The sequence below is a fragment of the Anarrhichthys ocellatus genome, unplaced genomic scaffold, assembly GCF_004355925.1.
Source record: "Anarrhichthys ocellatus isolate YVR2014 unplaced genomic scaffold, GSC_Weel_1.0 scaffold11, whole genome shotgun sequence".
NCBI lineage: Eukaryota > Metazoa > Chordata > Actinopteri > Perciformes > Anarhichadidae > Anarrhichthys > Anarrhichthys ocellatus.
In genome coordinates this window covers 662,360-683,851 of record NW_022280041.1, presented here as the reverse complement: position 1 = coordinate 683,851, position 21,492 = coordinate 662,360, and the positions used below count along the sequence as shown (strand labels likewise).

At 44.3% G+C, this 21,492-nt stretch overlaps 1 protein-coding gene across 2 annotated transcripts in view; it reads right to left on the bottom strand.

Moving 5' to 3' along the window:
* Positions 1-1,246: 1,246 nt before the first annotated feature.
* Positions 1,247-21,492, bottom strand: part of trpc5a (transient receptor potential cation channel, subfamily C, member 5a) — an 86,340-nt gene continuing 66,094 nt past the window's right edge. For both annotated transcript variants that reach the window (XM_031850652.1, XM_031850653.1), the window contains 8 exons: positions 19,803-19,942; positions 18,338-18,538; positions 17,373-17,494; positions 11,147-11,342; positions 9,913-10,122; positions 7,339-7,380; positions 6,068-6,157; positions 1,247-3,579 (listed from right to left, as the gene is read on the bottom strand). In XM_031850652.1, the coding sequence (XP_031706512.1) occupies positions 2,593-3,579; positions 6,068-6,157; positions 7,339-7,380; positions 9,913-10,122; positions 11,147-11,342; positions 17,373-17,494; positions 18,338-18,538; positions 19,803-19,942 (1,988 nt within the window). In that variant the 3' untranslated portion in view covers positions 1,247-2,592. The remainder of the gene's footprint in view (positions 3,580-6,067; positions 6,158-7,338; positions 7,381-9,912; positions 10,123-11,146; positions 11,343-17,372; positions 17,495-18,337; positions 18,539-19,802; positions 19,943-21,492) is intronic.

Below are 21,492 nucleotides of genomic sequence, written 5' to 3'. Positions count from 1 at the left end.
CCAACAGTTAGGTTTAAGCAACTAAACCAACAGTTAGGTTCAAGCAAGAAAACCAAGTTAGGTTTATGAAAACTGTCACACGGATGCATTTAATTTGTGTCGACCACAAATAAGGATCCTAATTGACTTTTCATTGACATTAATTTCGTGCTAAGCGTCATGAAAACAACAGACATTCGTGTCCCTGTACACGAAACCAATAGATTGCATTTCACAAGCTGCCGTGACACCGGGCTGAAGAACGGCAGCAGGATTAAAGTTAGTCGTCTGTCGGGTGACACCACCAACCACTTAGCTGCCCCCCCCACTAGTCCCGGCAGCTTCCCGGCTCCGTGACGTGACATCATGATTACAGGACGGTGAGCACGCGGGTAATCCGTGACATTTCGGGGATGTTGTGATTCATTGAAACGGGTTGAAGCTCTCTGCCGCCGCCGCTGCCAAGACAGCTGGTGGTGAGGTCATAGCGCTGGCCGGAGGCGACAGAGTGTGTGTGTGTGTGTGTGGTTGTAAGAAAGGTAAAGAGACAGAATATGGATTGGACAATCAAGAGGACAAGAAGGAGAGACGGATGATGTCACCCAGACGGCGGTGGACTCGCTCATAAAACATTTAGCAGCTACTCATCACACCAGCGGATATATGTGAGTGTCTGTTTGCATGTGTGTGTTGCAGGTAACGGTGTTTTCTTTTTCTTTAATTTTATTCTTTTTTTGATCAAACATGCATAATTTCTCTACTTCGCCTCTGACAGTCGTATAATTGACCAGAGTATAATTCAACAGCCTCTGCTCATGCCAACGTATGTTTTTTGAAGACGCCGCACTGAGCGAAAAAGAAATAAAATAATATTCATGATGAAATTCTGGTGAAATTTCCCTTTAAAATAGATTTTCCCAGAAAGAAAGGCAAACCCGTGTCTACTCTCTCCGATTGTTCCCCATTCGGTCAATCTCCCCCACCTCCCATTATTCCCTCCGCCTCCTTTCTCCCCCCTTCACACACCCGTCACCCTTCTTCCCCACAATAAACATCAGCGTATATATTTCTATTCACCAGATTAAAGTGTACTTATTAAGGAAGAGCTGAACGAGAAGCCAGGATATCGTAGGCAACTCAAATAGAAGCAAAGACAGTCTTAAGAAACCAGAATAGTCCTCGTTGCTATTATTAGAAGTCTCTTATTATTATTATTAGCGTTATTATTATTACTAGTATAACTGTTATTAGGATAAAGTAAAGTTCCTTGGCCCTTGTTGTTGCAGAGAGAGAGGGTGCGGCCTGTCGACAGCAGAGCGACGGTTCCACGTCGTTCTCTTTCAACCCAGCGATTCGGTTAAATCCATCAGAACCCTGAGTTAAAGGGGAGGTTATTCCATCTGGTCCACGGTCAATTGTTTTTGGCAATTTCAAGTTCGGATGTGCTCCATTTGGCTGAAAGGGTTTGTTCCGTTCAAATTCCGGCGGTTTCAAGAGGATTTAATTCCGATTCTCATTCCGTTGGTGTTGCGGTTAAAGGGCAAAAAAACAGGATTTTCTACTTTTTAAAGATATATCCTTTTCTGAAAAGTCGCTTTGGCTACTTGTAACTCCGTAATAATCATGCGTGTTTGATTCTTCCCAGGAGAAAGAATAAATCGTGTACTCTCAATTTAAACAACCTCCGTCGTTCTCTTGTGGCTTGGAAAGAAGGCAGACGTCAATAAAGACAGTTTGGCGTGATTTTGTGATTAAGAAGGAGACATATCTGACACCGCTGTCAGTTCAAGTTAAATTATGAATCTTTGTGTCATGAAATTTTAAACTATGAGGGGTTTAATGAGTGTAAAACATTCCCAGATACTAGAAACAGCTACTGCTATATGTGTGTGTGATGGGAAAGAATCGGAGAAAGTGACGCATGCAGGGAGCAGCACAACGTGGACGCTAATTCTAATTCGTTCTAAATCAGTTTTGTACAGTTAACGTGAAGAATATATTCAGAGGGACGGATAGTGAAGCTCCGGGTAGCCCTGCACTACAACCATTAACTTCTCCTTTTATTTGACCGTTTAGACCGACACATGATACAGAGAAGGTATCAGCTCTGATTGGTTGTCCCTCGTCACATGACACGCGGTGCATCGTTCCAAAAGTTGAACTATCTTTGATCTCTGGTCGCAGCCGTCGCGACACTGACAAAAACAAGCTGCGGCACGTGAACGGCTCTTTACTTTGGTAGCTCCTTCGCTTTCTATCTAGCTTGCCCACTGGGTATCTAGTTAGCGCTTGCTACCTAACTTGCATGGGGCAATCTTTTTAAATGGACAAGAGTAAACGATAATGTGTCATCCGCCATATTCCACCCAGATGATGTCAAACTGTTTTTATGAACATCTGCCCGGCGTCAGCATCCCTTCTGGAACCTTCACGGAAGCCGCTCCGCTCTTTGAAATTGTTGCCGTCTAGAATGCGCGTGATTCTGGAACCCATCCTGCTGAGTTCTAGAACCCCTCCCCCCCCTCTCTCTCGCTCTCTCTGTCTCTCTTCCTTTGAACATGTTCAGCCATTTAGCAAACAAACAAAGAAAAACAGTCTGGTTGTCCCTCTCTCCTATAGCTGCGTGGTCACGGAGTCCTCTATGACGTCATCGCAGGGTCCCACCCACCCGCCAATCATCACCCCCCCTCCTCCATCCACGCCGCCCTCGCCCGCTCCTCCCACGCCTCCGCCCTGGAAAACGTCCTCGCTGGAGTCCAGGAGGCGCGAGCTGGACTCGGACATGTTGGAAGCACAGTGCAGGGATTGGCAGGGGCACGGGGGCGGGAGGGGCAGCGTCAGGAGCGAGTCCCGCCCGTTCGTTCTCCGCGGGGAGAACGAGGGGTTACTGATGTCGACCGAGCGGCCCACCTCATTCAGGTGGGTCTCGCTCCTGGTCACGCCAACGACTCCGAAGTCGGCGTGGCCGTGGCTCCCCAGGGGGCGGAGCAACCCGTCGGAGATGGTGTAGGAGGGCGGGGACTGGAGGGGCAGAGGCATGGGCGGGGCTCGGCGCTTGGAGCGCGAGAACAGGTAGGAGAGGCGCTTGAAAGAGTCCGTCTTTGACCCCGGAGTCGAGAGGCGCTGCAGTCGGGTCCTCGTACGAGCGAACGATGAGGATAACGTCGAGGAGAACGATGAGGACGGGGACATGAGGACGTTGGTGGAGGACGGAGGGATGACGGTCGTTCTCAGCCCGTTGCTCTTTGGTTTCCCCTCCTCTTCCTCCTCCTCTTCCCCCCATCCAATGCCCTCCTCCAGTTCCTCCTCCTCCCCCTCTACGCCTCCTTCCAGCCGGGTCATCCCAGAAATGGAGCACACCAAGGCGGACACTCCGAGCGTCGGCGACTGCCCGTCGTCGTCCTGCAGCGGGTTCAGGAACGTCACGCCCTTTGACTTCGGGCCCCCAGCGCCGTCGCCCGATTCGCTGTCGTCCTCCGAGGCCATGGCACCGTCGTCTCTCGCCGCCTCACTGGAGGAGTAGTGACGCCGGGGAGGACGCCGGTTGCCGAGGAGATCCAAGACCTCGTAGCGGAAACTGGAGATGTCCTGCTTCAACTCCTGGAAAGAGACGGAGAGAGAAGTGTTGAGAATTGAATGTTATGTAACTCTTTTTGTTTACTTTAAAACAAAGACTTAATCTAAGAAGTGGATGTAGTCCTCATGACGTCACCCATTTGTTTCTGGACTACAGTTTTGATGCCTCGAGTTTGGCATTTTGGCCGTCACCATCTTGTTTTTTTGCAACCAGTGAACAGAAGTGACCATATCTGGACTGAGGAGTGACGTAGAGACGCCTAATACGGCTCTGGTAGCGTCAGCGACCTGTCAATCACTGTAGCCCCGCCCTAAAGCATCCCCTGCTTTATGGTCTGTGTGACTCTAAATGGACCATAATGTACTAAATGAACATCATGCTGTATTGAAGAAGACTTGAAACTAGAGATTGAGACCATAAACTCATGTTTACAATGTTTACTGAGGTAATAAATCAAGAGAGAAGTAGAGTCATTTTCTCATAGACTTCTATACAACCAGAGGAGTCGCCCCCTGGTGGACACTAGAGAGAATGCAGGTTTTAGGCAATTTAGCATTGACTTCATCTTTCAGAATTTGGGATTAAGGAAGAAGAGAGTGTTGAGAAATGCTGAGAAAGAAAGAAAAAAAATAATTCCAATATTGGAGCAAAACAACATTTTTTATCAGGAAGGCTGCAAAGTTTATTCCAAAGCTTTAAATGGAATAAATATGTGACATTCAGGGGAAAAACTGGAGAGAGAAAAATAAACAGCAATAAAGCAGAAGAGGGTGAGGAGGGGAAGTGGAAGAGATGAGATTGGTGACTGAGTGAGAGAGGGGAGGTGAAACATCAATTTGTGGAGGCAGGAGGTGAAGAGGAGGGTAAGGACTCAGGAGGACGGTGGTGAGGAGAGGGGAGATCGAGGTCGAGAGACCAACAGAAGAGACAAAGAGAGAGAGTGGATAAGTGGAGGCAGAAGAGAGTGAAGAGAGAGGAGGGATGAGACTCCAGTAAACTCTTTCTCTCTTTAACCAAATCAATCGCTTAATTCACTTTAAAGTCTTTACCGCCGCGCTCACGAAATACTCTCAGAGATTCAGTACAAATCTGTAAAAATTACATATTATTTAAAATTCTGTCTTTTTACCCATTTATGGGCTATAATGACATCATGTCATCATCACAGAAAATATAGAAAAGAATTAGCTGTAATGTATGTATAACTTTAGGTTGATGTAGGGTAAACAATCCCAGATCTCTCTGACCAAACTGTCGGCCGTCAAGTTGCATTGTGGGTATTTTAGGTGCCAAGAATACGTAGTATAAAATAAAAATGATTTTTGTTTTCTTTACAGAAATTAAAATGTTTTTATATGATAAGTGTTTACATTAAAGGGTTACTCCAAGTAGTATTTCACTTCCACAGAGTTGGGAAAGCCAACGTTGTCTTCAGGACATGAACACTGGTCTCCTGGGTGAAAGTCCTGTGTTTGTTCATTTTCTTCTTCACAGGAAAACGTGTCATGAAAATCACTTTGAACCAAACGTGCTGCACGTTCAGTTTGTTGTTGACACAATGCTGTTTTTATTTAGAATCAATTAACTCACAACTTAAAATTCAGCCTGTAGCTTTAACAGAAAATCGACATAAACGCTGACATAGACGTCCGCTCTGTTTACTTCCACTGGACGTTGTTTCTCTCCCCGACCTACCGACGAGCCCGGAGCCAAAAAGCTCTTAAAGTAAACTTGAATCCTTCGTTTCTCTAAAACACGATCACAGCTTCTCCATCTTCTTTTTCTTTTCTTTTCCGCTCGCGACATGGGATCCAAATGCTGCACACGTGGCTTCATTCCTCAGAGAACAAAACCCTGTGATTTACTTCGGCATGCAGCTGATGTTAGATACACATTCTAAAACACACACACACACACACGCACACACACACACACACACACACACACACACACACACACACACACACACACACACACACACACACACACACACACACACACACACACACACACACACACACACACACACACACACACACACGGGGTGTGAAAGGGATTCAGCTCGATGTGCACCTGATGTTGTTTTTGAGTCGAAAAAGCCCCAAAAGGAAACTTTCCACTTCAAAGCCCAGGCTGCGGCTCCAGAGGCATCATGGGAAACAGACTCTGCAGCTGAAACGCGGAATAATTTGGCTCAGAATATTTGAATCTCTCCTCGAGGACCATCGACTATGAAGCGTTGGTATTGATCAGAGCTGCAGATATTTCTTTGGGGGGGGGGGTAGTAAACCCGTTTCATCTTCTGATAAATCTTTGTGGTGATGAAGCACAGCTCTGCTTCTGCTATCAATAAAAGAAACCTGCACAGTTTAGTGCAACACCAACAATCAGCGGCTTGATGCTCCTGCAGCTCTGCAGGGTGTCCAGCGCCACACTTATGTGATTTACTGCAGAACAACAGACTGATTCATGTTCGACTTATTGTTACATTTTATTTTTAAAAGCACCCACCTTAAAGTTCTCCTCCGTCAGTCCCTCGTCCGTCTTGGCGCTGCGTATCATGGCCGCTACGTACCTCTTCACCAGGCTCCGGATCACTTCCTGTTGGAGAATTGTCATTATTTGACCATAATTTGGATATTTTAATCTTTCTTCAGCTGTTAGGAAAGTCACAGAACGATGTCATCAGGTACAAAATAAAGGAGGAAGATGAAGACAATGTTGGCCACTTTTAATGATTAGTTCAACATTCATTGTTGTCAGTGTTTCTCTGATAATAAAGTGTAAAACTGTGACATTTTAAACACGTCTCTCTTTGCTGAACGCAGAATATTTCAACCCAACTGATGAATTTAAACGTTCTCATCTCATTAAGTATTCAGCCAATGAGGTGACTGACCCTCGTTGATTTAAAAGATCAAAGACGAATCTCAGCATTTGGTGATCAGTGGGCGGCAATTCAGACCCTGACACACACACACACACACACACACACACACACACACACAGACACACACACACACAGACACACACACACATGTGCGCACGCATGCACGCACGCCCACACACACGCGCACACACACACACACTGCATCCTCCCACGGTCAACACCTGCGACTGCCAAGCGGGACGGTCTGGCATGCTGTCACTCTCCGCCTCTGCCAGAAACACACACCACTCACTCTGTGAGAGTGAAGGGCACATTCCTACAACAGTCCTTAAAACATAAAACATGGACGCCGATCAACGCGACAATCAGCGCCGCCAAACACAAAGTACTGGCGTTCCTGCGTCTGCGGCCGCTGCCAGTGCCGAGGCGTCAAGAAATTCTGACAAAAAGCTGGACATCAGAGTCCAAAACAACTCTCGCTTTAATACTTGGTACGATGTGATAATACTTTGGAATAGTAGTGGACGCGGTGTACTAATACACGGAGTACACAAGGTGAGAAGTCAAACCACCGGAGGCCAGAAAAACAAGGTTAGGCCTACTCTGTTAAATCTATGTGTTGTATTAAAATAAGGGGGGGGGGGGGGGGGGGGGATTTAGAGAAAGAAATCTGAAATTCTGGGATTAAAGTTGTAAATTTATGAGAAAAAAACTCACACATTTGCGAGAATACTCGCCCTAAATGCTCTGATTAAAGTAAAATATGTATGTAAACTAAACGCAGGCAGTTCACACACACGCACACACACATGCACACACTCACACACACACACACACACACACACACACACACACACACACACACACACGGAGCAGTGCCGGGTGCACAGACCTGGTAGTGCTGATTCTGGATCAGAACGTCAGCGTGGCGTTCCTGCAAACAGAAAGAAGAGATTGTGTTCAACGTTCGACCATCACTTCACATTCAGTCCACTGTTCTTTTTTAAAGTATGTTTAAAACAGTGACGCCTTCTCTCTGAGGAAGGAAGGAAACAGGTAACAAATCACTTCTACAGCCTCCAACGAACAACAACTTCTGCTCTTCATTTCCATTTCCAGGCCTTCAGCCGGTGCTCTCATGCACACACAGAAATCTCATCGTGGCCTTTAAAATGTGATTCTAATCCTTCGTCTTCACCATCCTCCTCATTGTAGAAGAAGATTGTGGTTACGTTTGGATTCATAAGTGATTGTTCTGCAGGGATTTTGATGTCATGTTGTGATGTATCATATATGTTTGCATTGATGTTATTTTGTTTCCGTGCACTCGGACGTCCTCGTTTATTTCACATTTTGTAAAAACGTCTCGGGAAAGCAGCGGGAAACAAACCGCTAAAAGAAAATATTGCAAATACGAATAATTTACACATCCTCCAGTTCACCCCCCTCCAGGTGAACACTGTTAGCTCTGTCAGCGCTGTTGCTGTAACTTGCGCTGTTAGCGGCGTTAGCAACGTTAGCTGTTAGCCGCTGCCATGTTGAGAGCCGTTCAGAGTCAATCAAAATGCTCCCAATCTCATACATCGCACCTTTAAATTAAGGATCTGTTGTAAACCTGCTTCCATCCTCTTCCTCCTCGCCTATTATCTCCTTCCGTATATATCTCATGCAGGTTTTTCAGCTTGCTGTACACACACACACACACACACACACACACGCACACACACACACACTGGCTCTCTCCCTTGATCAGATCTCTGCAGTGCTGTGTGGCTCTGTGAACCTATGTGGGCTGCTCGGCTTATATAACTCAGCCGACTTCAGCTGAGGTGAACATGCCAGCTGCAGTGTGTGTGTGTGTGTGTGTGTGTGTGTGTGTGTGTGTGTGTGTGTGTGTGTCTCCAGATGACTGGACCGTTAAATGTGTTTATCAGGATGTGTTTATCTGCCGATGTTCTTTCTGTGCTCACAGACGCACAGCTGATGTCGGTCCATGTGATGTCTGCTTGTGCTTCACGTCCACGTCGCTCCTGCAGCTCTTTGCTTCATTTGGTCCTTTTCATAGTTAGTCAGTAAAAGTACAAGTAGTGATACCACAGTGTGAAAGTACTCTTAAGTCCTGCATTCAAAATGAAAAGTAAGTAAAAGCAACAAAATGTACTTATTGTATTAAAAGTAAAAATACCCACAATGCAGAGTGGCGCCCGCCAGTGTTTTACTATTATATTGTATTAATGCATTATTATTATTGTTGTATTAATATGGAAGTGGTACTATACTGTATATATATATATACCACAAAATTAATTTGTATTTATTCTACATAACCGAATAATGAAAAGTCTAACGAGCAACAAAACAGCTTTGGTTGAGGAGGAAGCTGTTCGTGTCATGTGTGTAACCAGACGTCACAGCGTTGAGTTATTCATCACATCATTTATGTATTTATGTGATGCCATCTGTACTTATTAAAACACAAACGACAATCTGTTCTTCAACCTAACCAAGTAGTTCTGTTGCCTCAATCAGAAGCATGAGAGAAGCTTTCAATAAGCGTTGAGGACACGTTGAGTTACTGATGTCTGTGGTAGTAGAGGTGTAATAAATGTGCAGCTAGCAGGTCGTTATTGCAAAGTGATTCACTGCGGTACATCTTTTACTTATACTTCTGTACTTTGATGAGTTTTGGTACTTTGGGAAAACATTCATTTTTCAACGCCAAAGACAGAAAAACTTTAGTCGCATTTTCACTTCTTTTAAAGCCTTCTTTGTCTGCCTCTTGATTGTACTTTCTTCCTCAGCAGATGGAAAAAATGTCCAAACAAAACAAACTAAAGTCCTCAAACACACTCACAGCGTTTATAAAACTGGACTTCAGGGAATATCCGCTCACAGAAGATACAAACCAGACCAGTGACGGTGCGTCACACATTCAGGTCAGCTCCGAATCATCTCCGCTTTCTTTACCGTCATCATGTTGAGCTTCTCGTGTGAACGTGAAAAACACAATCTGAGTTTCCCCCCTGAAGACGGAGCGTGTTGCTTTGACTCTCAGTCCTCCTGTTTGCCTGTGAAGCCCCGAGAATCCTCCGGTGACTTGTTAACGTGAATATCAGCATACGGCCTTTTGGGGCTCTCGCAGCTCGTTAGCGTGACGGTTGAGCGACGGGCGTGTTGGACACGCCGGCACGCTAACGTCACACGGATAAACACTGCGTTTACTCTTCAGTTGGTGAACTTTGGGAGGTCCGTGTGAAGTGGTTCCATCTGCAGCACAACCGATCGGCTTCACTTGTTTGCAGATGAATGAAATGAAGATTTTAATGACGAGGCGATGTTAACAACACCGTTTACGTTCGCACAACAATCGAATAGTTGCCAGTGATTTAAAACAGATAATGCTGCATTCTTAAATGATAAATAATATGCGCATAAAACGATGAGCGGCGATGATGCCTTCACTGACCGTGAACTCTCGGAGGTTTTCACATTTGTGCGAGTCCTCCCCGGGCAGCTGGCCTCCCCTGCACAGCTTGTTGTGGAGCCACACCAGCAGGTAGAGGATGGACTTGGGGCTCGGGATGATGTTGAACGGAGGCGGCAGCGTGCCGCCCTCGTCGAAGTAACTCATCCACAGCTTGGTGCGGGCGAACTTCCACTCGATGTCGGCGTGGTCCTGCGGGACGGAGACGAGACAGCTCGAGGTCATGTGATGTGATGGTTTTTTTCTTCTAAATGAAATGTGGTGAAGCAAGTTAAAGAGACAGGATGATTAAAACCCGCTGAACCCCAAAACCGGATGGAAAAGCACATTTTCAATAAACAATCGCCAAAAGGACACATTCATCATCACAGCCATATGCTGTAAGCACAGTCATCATCTTAAGATTTTCATCTTTCCGATGATCTTCAAACACATCATGTGCTGTGAAGGCAGATCAAAGAAAGCAACACAACTAAGATTAAAATTGTTATATTTCATCAACATTTTATTCTACACGTCTCATTTAAAAATGTTCCCCGAATAAACCGTTTGCTTTAACCAGATTGTGTAAAAACCATAAAATTATGAGCTCCTCAGACAAATCAATCAATGCTTCCTAGTTGCTCTGAGACAAACAGTCACGTGACAACAATTCTGTGAAACTTCGACTGAACTGCTGCTGAACACCGAGCAGAGGAGAGGAGAGGAGAGGCTGGGAGAAGAGCTTGTTGAAATATTAATAGTTTATTATAAATAGCACATAGAGCCTCCATTTCTTTCCAACATTGGTAACAATTGTGGACACTTGGAGAAATGTTGGATGTATAGATTCCATTGTTTTCCAATTTTTGTAATGTTGTCTGTTATTCTGCACTAAAGACATGTTTTCAGCCTGGACCCTATTTTATACATTTCTTGTTAATGTTGTCACTTATAACAACAATCTGAGCAAAAAGAAACACTTTTGATGTGAAGAAGTGCCAGATATGATCACATTACTGCCCGTCTGCAGCATTCTCCCTCAATACTGGAGCAGTTCAGTCACTTTGACTCAAAAACATGAGACAATCGGGTCCAAAATAAAAAATGGTATCAAAGTCACCCTCCCAGTCTGTTCTAGTTAAAATGATTTAATTAACAATTCTATAAAAACACAACAAAGGCAACAACGTCTCTCTCTGGAGGAGCTGGAACCTGCGAACAGTTAGTGACTCACAGCGATCAGCTGGTACGAGTTGTTCATCATGGCGATCAGCATGTTGAGCAGAACCACCAGCGAGATCACGTTGTACGTCCCGAACATGGTCGCCCCGACGAACTCGGTGAACTCGTGCCGGGCCTTCACGTTGGTGACGTAGAGGTTCAGCAGCCCGAATATGGACCAGAACAGAGACTGGAGGGTCTCGAACAACCTGAGGACGCAGAGCCACAGACAGTCCTTTCTTCAGAGGACAGTTACTAAGACAATGAATCACTTCTAAAGGAAGAGACAGACGCTCATCAGAGAACGTTTCTATGAAGAGCTGCACCTCAATCTGAGTTTTGAAACATAACTCTGTCACTTTGTTGTGATTTTGTCAGTTTAAGATCCTCAGAAACATTCATCTGTCCCAAAAAAAGCACAATAAACTTCAGCTGATGAAGCGTTTAATTCACAGTGACAGACGACTGCGAGGCTAATTATTTATGTGACGGTCATTAAAAGTACGAGCAGATTCATGTTGGCAGACAGACTGCTGTCTGATGCCCATATTTCATATTTAATGTATTTAACTGAACAACAGAGAAAGTATGTTTCAGAAAACAGAGCTCTTAAGTTACAGATCGGTTACGACAGGTTCTGCCCAGTAAACGAGGTAACGTGCTCACATTCTTCTTGGTGTGAATACGTTTTGGGCGGACTTAGAAGATATGAGACGCGTCTTAGTGCCGTGAAACGAAACAGTATAATTCATCTTCAGCATGATTTGTAGTGAAACGACTCACTACAGGAGTCAGCCAGTACATTTAGAGAGAAGAGCTGGAACCGTTAACGGATCACAGTCAGTGAGATCTGTCTCAATGGAGCTAAACTGAAACAACAAGTTCAAGCTGTAGAGAAGAGAATCACAGGAAAAGCTACATCAACGTGTTTTCACATTTAAAATCATGTAAAGTAGAGGAAATACACATTTCTGATCGTTTCTCATCGACGCTCAGTGTGATTGAGGATGTTATTTAATCCTCAAACAAATAATATTAATAATCTCAAACTATGTTTTTCCCTCCGGGCTTTCTTCCAGACAAAAAAAGCCGACAATATATTTAAAAATCAACAACTATCTCAAGTCAGTTATCAGTAACGTTAACTGTGAATGTCTCTGTTAAAGGCCATTAAGATGCGTTATTGTGACGAACAAACAGGAAGTTATGAGACAGTATCATCAGCATAGCATCGAACCTTCTGAAGTCAAACTGCATTCAGCAGTCTGAACGTGGACAATAACATTTATAACACTTTTTACAAAAACAGTACAAAATGTAAACCGTACTTGGTGTGTGATTTACACCTCGTTATTTCATTTAACTTGTCTTTTTGCTTTTTAATAACCCCACATGTTTTTAATCTGTTCATATTGTAAACAAATTGTGACGCACTGAACTGTTCTCAATAAAGCAAACCGGCACATTTACAATTTCAATGTGTGCTCTCTGAAGGCTAGGAAAGGAGCCTCCGTATAGGATGCATCCTTGGTAGGATGCATCCTACCAAGGAAGCATCCTTGACTTTGAGAAACAGGAGTTTCATAGTTAAACTGCGTTGAAGGTGGAGCAGCTGAGACGTGATCCACGTAGTAAAGATCAAATCAGAGTTTTTATCATATGAAAACCTCCCTCCATCTTCCTCCCCTCCTCTCCCACCTCCTTCACTCTTACCCTCCCTCCGTCCTCCCTCTGTTTGTGTGACAGTCACAGTTACAGCAGCAGCTTATTGAATTTTTGATGAAGCGACAATTGGCAGAGCCAAGACGCTTCGTCTCACAAGAATGAAAGAGAGAGCGAGAGAGAGGGAGAGGGAGAGGGAGAGAGAGAGAGAGACAGAGAGAAAGAGAGAGAGAGGGAAAGAGGGAGGGAGAGAGAGACAGACAGAGCGAGAGAGAGGGAGAGAGAGAGAGGTTTTGTCTACAGGGTTTTATATTTGTGCTGCATAAAATATTCATAGCAATGTGTGTGTGTTTTGCAGTAAGGTGTGTGAATGGTCACTTAATCAATCAGTATACAGTGTGTGTGTACTCAATGGGAGGGAGGCTGTGATGAGAGAGAGAGAGAGAGAGAGAGAGAGACGATGAATGAAGCAACCAAGTGTGACATCGAGTCACAGTTATAAAACAGAGAATAAAAGATGGACGCCAAAAGAAACAGAATGAAGGAAACAGGATTTAATGGATCTCTTGTAGCCGTTAACTCATTATTCCTTTGTGTTTCATCTCCTTCTTCACCTCCTTTTTGTCTCCTCTTATCTCCTCTCTGCCATTTTCTCCCCTCCTTTCCTTGTTTACTCCCTTCCTCTCTTCCTCCTCCCTCCTATCTTTGTCTCCTCTCCCTTAGTGTTTCCTTTCCTTGATTCCTCTGCTCTCCCCTCATTTATAAAAGTATCATCATCAAAATATACTTAAAGTACCAAAAGTAAAAGTACTCATGCTGAATAATATATAATATTAATGTAATATCTTTGATGTTGCAGCTTAATTTCTTATTTTTTATTGTGAACTAAAAAGTAAAGTGTTAGCCTCTGAAATAGCTGAAAATAACAATATGATCGTATATTTGTACTCATGTACAGTACTTGAGTAAATCTACACTTTGTTACTTTCATCCACTGTGTCCTTGTCTCCTTGTCTCCTCTGCTTTCCCTGTTTACTCTCTTTCAAAAACAACTTTATCGACAAATCAGAACGCAGCTCTGCCGCTCCGGAACCCAATGCTGAGTCAGCGTAAATATAAAAATAATGGATGACATAAATAAAGTGGATCTTTGTCCTCCAGAGGAGCAGCAGCCTGTTGTGGTTTTAAATCTCAGATCATTATGGGATGCATTAAAGTCTGATGTGATTCATGAATGCGACACTTCATCAGCCGGAAACAAGTTTTATAAAGTCATCAACTGTTATCGGAGGGAGCAGACTCCTTGTTTTCTCTCCTCTCCTTTCCTTGTTTCCGATCTTTGTTTCTGTTCTCTCTCCTTGCTCCACCTCTTGTATCCACCGCCCAATGATTCATCCCTCCTCTCCTTGTACCCTCCTCCTTTTTCCTCTCTTCTCATCTCTCATCTCCTTTCCTTTGTCACCTCCTGTCCTTGTTTCCTCTTCTTATCACTCATCTCCTTTACTCATCTCCTCCTCACCTTGTTTTCTCTCATCTCCTTTCATTTGTCACCTCCTCTCCTTGTCTCCTCTCCATATCTCTCATCTCCATCCCTATATCCTCTCCTCCTCTCCCTGTCTCCTCTCCTTATCTCTCATCTCCATCCCTATTATCCTCTCCTTGTCTCCTGTCTTCTCCTCATCTCTCATTTCCTTTCCTTTGTCATCTCCCCTCCTTGTTTTCTCTCCTTTCATCTCTCATCTTCTTTCCTTTTATCCTCTCCTCCACCCTTGTCTCCTCTCTTCATTTCTCCTCTCCTTCCCTATTATGCTCTCATTTTCCCCTCCTGTACTCCTGTCCTCTTTTCCTCATCTCCTTCCCTCTCCTCTACTCAACCCCCCTTTGTTTCCTCTCTCTTCTGCTTTCCTTACCTCCCTTCCTTCCCTTGTTTCTTTTCGTCTACTGTCCTCTCCTCGTCTCCCCCCTACTTCTTGTATATCTTCTCATCATTTTCTCTCTCCTGTCCTTTAGCTGCCCTCCTTGTTTCCTCTCCTCTCTTTTCATTATCTCCCCTCCTTCCCTTTATTTCTCCCCTCGTCTCCCCTCGTCTCTCTCATCTCCCCCTCCACTAAGCCGAGTCATAAACTGCTACAGCTGATCCCCACAGCCACTCAGTCATTTCACTGCTATAGCTCTGCAGTTGTGTGGGAGGCAGGCCGAGAGAGAAGGAGGGGGGAGAAAGAGAGAGAGAGAGGGAGAGAGGGAGAGAGGGGGGGAGGGAGGGATAGAGGGAGAGAGAGGGGGGTCTTGGTGTGTGACACACTGCATACACTGTTTCTGTGTGTGTGTGTTTCGACTTGCAGCCCAACAGCATGCAATTAAATCATTCCTATAGTGCTTGTGTTGAATATGAATATGTTAGATTTACTGTGTGTGTCTGTCTGTGTGTGTGTGTGTGTGTGTGTGCGTGTGTGTGCGTGTGCATGTGCGTGCGTGTGTGTGTGTTGTCATCACTAGTGTACACTGAAATCTCTGCAGCCGACTGCAGACACTCTCTGAAGGCCTTTACACACCGGGGGCGTGACGAATAAACAAAATGAAACATTCCAGAAGAATATTGAGCATAAAACTATTCAGACCGACAGCGATGTGACTTTGCGACAGTTGCAACACTTTTTCAATAAAAGGTTTGAATAGACAATGTATGTGGTTGTTTTTTCCCCTCTTTGTAGTCGTTTTGTGTCTCTTTGTGTCTCTTTGTAGTCATTTTTTGTCTCTTTGTAGTCATTTTGTCTCTCATTGTAGTCATGTTTTGTCTCTTTGTAGTTGTTTTGTGTCTCATTGTAGTCATGTTAAGTTTCTTTGTGATCATTTGAGTCTCTTCCTGGTTGATACCATGTTGGTTCATTTCACTTTGAAGGAAATTGTGTAGTTGAAGGCCGGGGGTCCCTGGGGCCTGTTCAGTAATCCATCCATGGCTGTGTTGTCTTCTTGTGTCTCTCTAACTTGTTACTGGCCCAACACTCACATAGATGTACTCAAAGAACTTAGAGTTCATGATTTAGATCCCGACTTTATATTTCCAGTGTCTGTTTGGTTGAAAAGGCCTCAGAATGAGAGTAGCAGTGCTGAGGAGGTGAGACACATAGCGAGAGTAAAGAGAGAGAGAGTGTGAAAGACGGTGACGGAGTATTTACATCTTTTGTTTGAAGGAAGAAAAAGAGTGAGCGAGGTGGAGACAGTGAGACAAACGTTGTGTAACACATTAACGGTGATACGTGTGTGTGAAGCGCAGATGAGCGAGAACGACACACCTGAGAAACAGGAAACGATGTCACAAACGCTGATGAGTGTGTGTGTGTGAATTACAGGAGCGGGATGCAAAGAGGAAACAATTGTAAATTCATGAATGTTGATTTGCTGGCTTCGACCCGGCTCCCGTTTGCATTATGCATCATCTGAGCCGTCGCTCGCTCATCTAGCTTCAGCGTGAGGCTGATTTATTTTACGTCTGAGTCGATGCGCAGACGAGAAGCTGTGAGAGCAGCTGTGATCACGGCTTTTGTGTCTTTTGTTTGTTCAAGTCAAGGTTCGCTGAGTGCGTTTGTTCTTTCCTCAGCATCTTAGCGAGGAGGTCGGCCTGGATTTAAAAAAGACATTAACCATCTCATGCCTCGACTCAGCATGTTTAATAATCAAAACATTCCGTCTCTTGATCTGTAACGCCACAGAGACGACACTCTGTTTATGAATTCATCTAGAACAAAACACCTTTTAACCTTTAATAAACACTCACACAGATAAAAGTTTAAAACCGCTCCCCTCCTATCATTGTCCCGAGCACTTCGCTGTAATGGAATCGATCATCAATCAATGCGGCTATTATCTAAAGCACACCACACTCCTCATCAATATTCGGCCCCTGACTCGGCTTGGACCTCACTCTGCCTCCATCAGCAGAGACACACTGATCTCTGTGTGTGTGTGTGTGTGTGTGTGTGTAAGTTTGCATTATGGCCGACGCAGCAGCTCTGGACACCTCGGACAGGGTTTGATCATCAGGGCGATGTGTGTCATGACATTTAAATGGATGTTTGCCTCTCTGCCGGCTGATAGTATCACAGCTGTTATTAGCAAACATCGGGCTTATTTGCCAACATTTGCCAAAACTGCAGACCTGCTGAAACTCTGCAGGACAGGATTTTACAAATGAATGTTTGAGTAAATAAATATCTAGATCTGGTGGTTTGAGCTAAATGCTAACGTGCTCTTAATGCAAACATGCTGATGTTTAGCATGTTTGCATTCTGGCATTTGCTAGTTTCTATCTCATAAAAACTCACAATTTGTTAGAATAACAACATCAACATTAATGAGCATTTATAAATGACCCTTTGTCCACTTGTAAAAGGCTAAAAACCTTCAAATAGTGCATTCGTCCCCTATCGTATCTCCGATTAAGTCTTCTCAAAGGTCCATTGAACCCAAACAGATCAAAGTGGTGCTGCTTCACCTTTAGCTTCAGTGTTTCTCTCCTCAACACGTCCGTTCAAAGACACACACAGGGACTCACGGTGAGTGTTCTGGGTGGTACTCACGTGGAGAAGGCGTTGTTCTGCCTCTCACAGCGGATGCCTTTGCAGTTGTTGGGTTCCTCTGAGGCCTTGGTCTCATAGTAGAAGTACAGCTGGTTCAGGCCATTGGCGAACGCCAGCAGGACCTAAACAGGGAACATGTTCATTAATGTATGTCAGGAGTACGGAGAGATCTCTATCTAAGGAAACAGGACTTCATCGGAGCTTTGTTTTTCTGTTTGAAATGAAGCATTCTGGATCTCACATGACGTTGTGTAACTGAGGTCGACCCTCTGCTCCTCCAGGGCGTTCTTCAAACACAGAAGGCCGTGTTTTCTCAATCTGGAGTTGCGTAAAAGCTGCAGCTGAGTGAGCGTGAAGCGATGTGGCTTCGGTGCCGCGGGCTCTCCGAGGTGGACTTTAGGACCACGGGGAGATGAGCGGTTCTCGTGGGGGTTGTGTTGTGGGTTAGGAGTTCCCCTGAGAGCGAGTTAATGAGCTCTGGGTGTAATGAAAGAGATCCGCGGTCTCCTTCATCAAGGATGCATTGTGTTGTTTTAGAAAGAATGCACTTGATGGAGGGAAATGTTTTCACAGTAATTTGAAGAATTAATTTCTTCTGTTGAGTTTTGCAACTTCCTGATTTTTCATTCGGGTCAAAAATTTTGAATTGTCCAACAGCTCAGGAACGAGTTCATGTCAAACTTCGGGATGAATGCTAAATGTTAATATTCAAACAGTCATTTTCTCATAGACTTCTATACAACCAGAGGAGTCGCCCCCTGGTGGACAGTAGAGAGAATGCAGCTTTAACACATGAAGCATCGAGTTCAGTTTTCACTTTTCATAGTAAAGGTAATACTTCATTTATAAACCATCCTACAACTTTGTTTTCTGGTGTGTTAAGAGCATTACGGTGGAAAACCGTCGCTAGCGCTGCTAAGTAATCATCTTTGTGTGATATCTGAGGTTGGATGCGGTCGTCTCACCAGACAGTAAATGAAGAGGAACTTGAGGATGTCCAGCAGCATCCTCCCCAGTGAGATCTGCAGCGGCCCGAGGTGGGAGTTGGCGGTGAAGAGGGAGATGAGTCTGAGCGAGCTGAAGATGTTGGCGATGGCGAACAGCGCCTCGGCTATCAGCGTCGGGTGCCACATCTCCCACTCCTCCCTGGGACGAGAGGAGTTGTACTGGAGAGAGAGGAAGACATTAAGGGATGAGGAGGACGAATGCATGAAGCATCGATATGTCTTGGATTGTTGTATTTTATCAAAGTGAACGTTATCTCCTACCAACAGCCAACATTGTCAACACGACCATTATGTTTCCCTAACCTTAACCTCACATAACCCTCACCATAGCTTTAGCAGATTCCTTGTAAGATCATGATGTTTTTGAAAGCATCGCCCCTAATCCTCTGAGTCCACCTCAAGCTCACTGCTGATCTTCTGAAACTCGACACACTAATCGCAGATCACTCTCAAACACTCTCACTCCTGCATGCTTAACACACCTTCTTCCCTTCGTTTGTTTCTCTCATTTTATTTACCCTCCTCTTTCTGTCAGCGTTCTCTTTGTTTACGGCTTTTAAACTTTGCTTTACATTTATCCGTCTCCCTCCAGCCACCATCTCTCTCTCCCCTCTCGCTTTTCTCATGCTCGGCTTCCCTCCTCATTCCAGATTCAGTCAATAGACTTCCACAAGGAGTCTGTCCTGTTAGATGTGCCGCTATTAGTATTCACCGTCCACACACACACACACACACACACACACGAACAGGGTGATAGCCGAAAACAGAAACATGCTCACTTAATTTATCTACTCTGTCCGTCTGTCTTTCTCTATCTCAGACACACACAATCCGTTCTCACTCATCAAATCAAATCAAAAACTGATCAAATACCGACAAGTTTATTTTGAAAAGACAATGTTTCCTTTGAACACGGAGGTTTATTTTGAAAAGACAATATTTCCTTTGAACACGGAGGTTTATTTTGAAGATACATCACACATGTAACGAGCAGAAACTGTACGTTTCCTGTGAACACAGAAAGTTTCACAGAAGTTCCCGCCTCCAGCTGCTGCTTCAGTCAGTGTGTGTTATTGAACGCATGTACGGATACAGTTGTGTGTGTGTGCACACTTTGTATCTGTATGTGTGCTGGATGTGTGTACGGGACCTGAGTAGGAGGGCCACCCGCCATCATCAGTGACTCACAGCTGCTGCAGATGGCCCGGCCGTCTGGCGTGTGCATGTCTGTGTGTGTGTGTCTGTGTGTGTGTGTGTGTCTGTGTGTGTGTGTGTCTGTGTGTGATTACACCATTCGCTCTTAATAAACAGATAGATCTTATATGTTTGCAGAGTATCATTAAAGATGAAAGCCGTGCTGCAGAAAGTCCGGACATCATTACATTTGAGTCCCCTTTTAAAAAGGTCAAAGGTCAGTCTTTACCTTAAAGTAAGCCACGATCTTCAGCGATATGGTGGCCAGGTAGAGTGAGTTCATGGCGAAGTCCATCAGGTTCCACCAGTCGTGGATGTACTCTGTGAATCCCCCGTCCCACATCTCCTTAATCTCTGCCCAGATGAACCCTGAGAACACACACACACACACACACACACACACAGTCACACACACACACACACACAGTCACGCATGCATGAGGATATTAATATCATCCACCAGCGGCTTCTGTTTGCTCGCTTTATTTTGTTGACTATGTTCTGTTGGCAGCAGCCTCGGGCTGGAGAGCCGGCACATTTGTTCTGAACCACTGATTTTGGACAACAAGTCAGGTTTTATTCTAAATAATTCATCAGTCATTTTTCTATTATTTTCTGTTCTAACATCTGCTCTTCTGAGACACGTGTGATTAACGTTGGTTTCTGAACTTTAAGTTTCCATCAGAACAACAACAGAGTGTACTGCTGCACACATGAGTACTGATCAACTCAGTTAGTTCCACTTTACCGTCGTCGTTTTTTACCTTTCTTCATCGGGTACAACGTTTGTCATCATGAGTCAACACATGATTGCACAATGAAATGCAGCTGTGGCTCCCTCAATGCAGCGTTAATTAGGTTAATGAGACGATGACGTCATATGTTTTTCCACGACAAAGACGAGACGAACAAACAGACGATATCGACAAAAACAATGCAGTTTAAGAAATACAAAACTTCATCTAATCTCTATATATTTATTTTTATCAAACTTTTTAAATGCAAAAGTGTTTTAAGTGTTTTCTTTATAGTTGAATGAGACGACGAAGAGGAACAGATGGTTTCCTATTTTCTTTTTTTTCAAGTGATCGTGGTTATGATTTGGAAATCATCGGTGTCAGCTCAGAGAGAGAGAATATGGAGATGCAATCACTCATTTTCACACCCACCCACACACACACACACACACACACACACACTCTCAAGCATCCGACCACACACACCCACACACACGCCAGCATACACTCACACACTCATACACACTCAGAGTCCTCTTAATAAGAAGCAATCAAAGTAAATCTACTTTTTTTTTTACCCTCTAGAAGAGACATTTCTTCCTCGTCAAAGTTCGGCGTCTCAAATGTGTCGTGCGTGTAAATGTGACATCAGAGTCATTTATTAAAGAGAAGAAGAGAAAGAAACAAAATTACTATTAACAAAAACTCTGATATGATGTCATAGATTATTAACCTTGACACCTCAAAGTCAGTTTAAAGGTGTTGATGATGACTACTGCACACGGAAAGAAGAAGCAGAAGAAGTACAAAGCCTTTAGTGTCGAGGTCAGTTCAAGACTACAAGTTTGAAAAAGTAAAAAAAAGGCGACTGGAGATAGAAATAAGGCTAGAGGCTCCATGCTACGTTAGCTGCTAAGTAGCATAACGCACCAGAGTCTCTGTTGGGGCTTGAGCTGCATTGTGGGTAATGTAGATGCCAGGGTTTGATAAGGAAGACCAATGTGTGTAAGAAAAACAACAATATCGTTAGTTCTGCTGCATCGATTTTCATCCTGTTTGTTGTCTCTGTGCGCCATCTTGGTTTTTCGTAACCAATGAACAGAAGTGACCATATTTGGAATGACGAGGACACAAGGTAGCCCCGCCCTAAAGCATCCCCTGCTTTATGGTCTGTGTGACTCT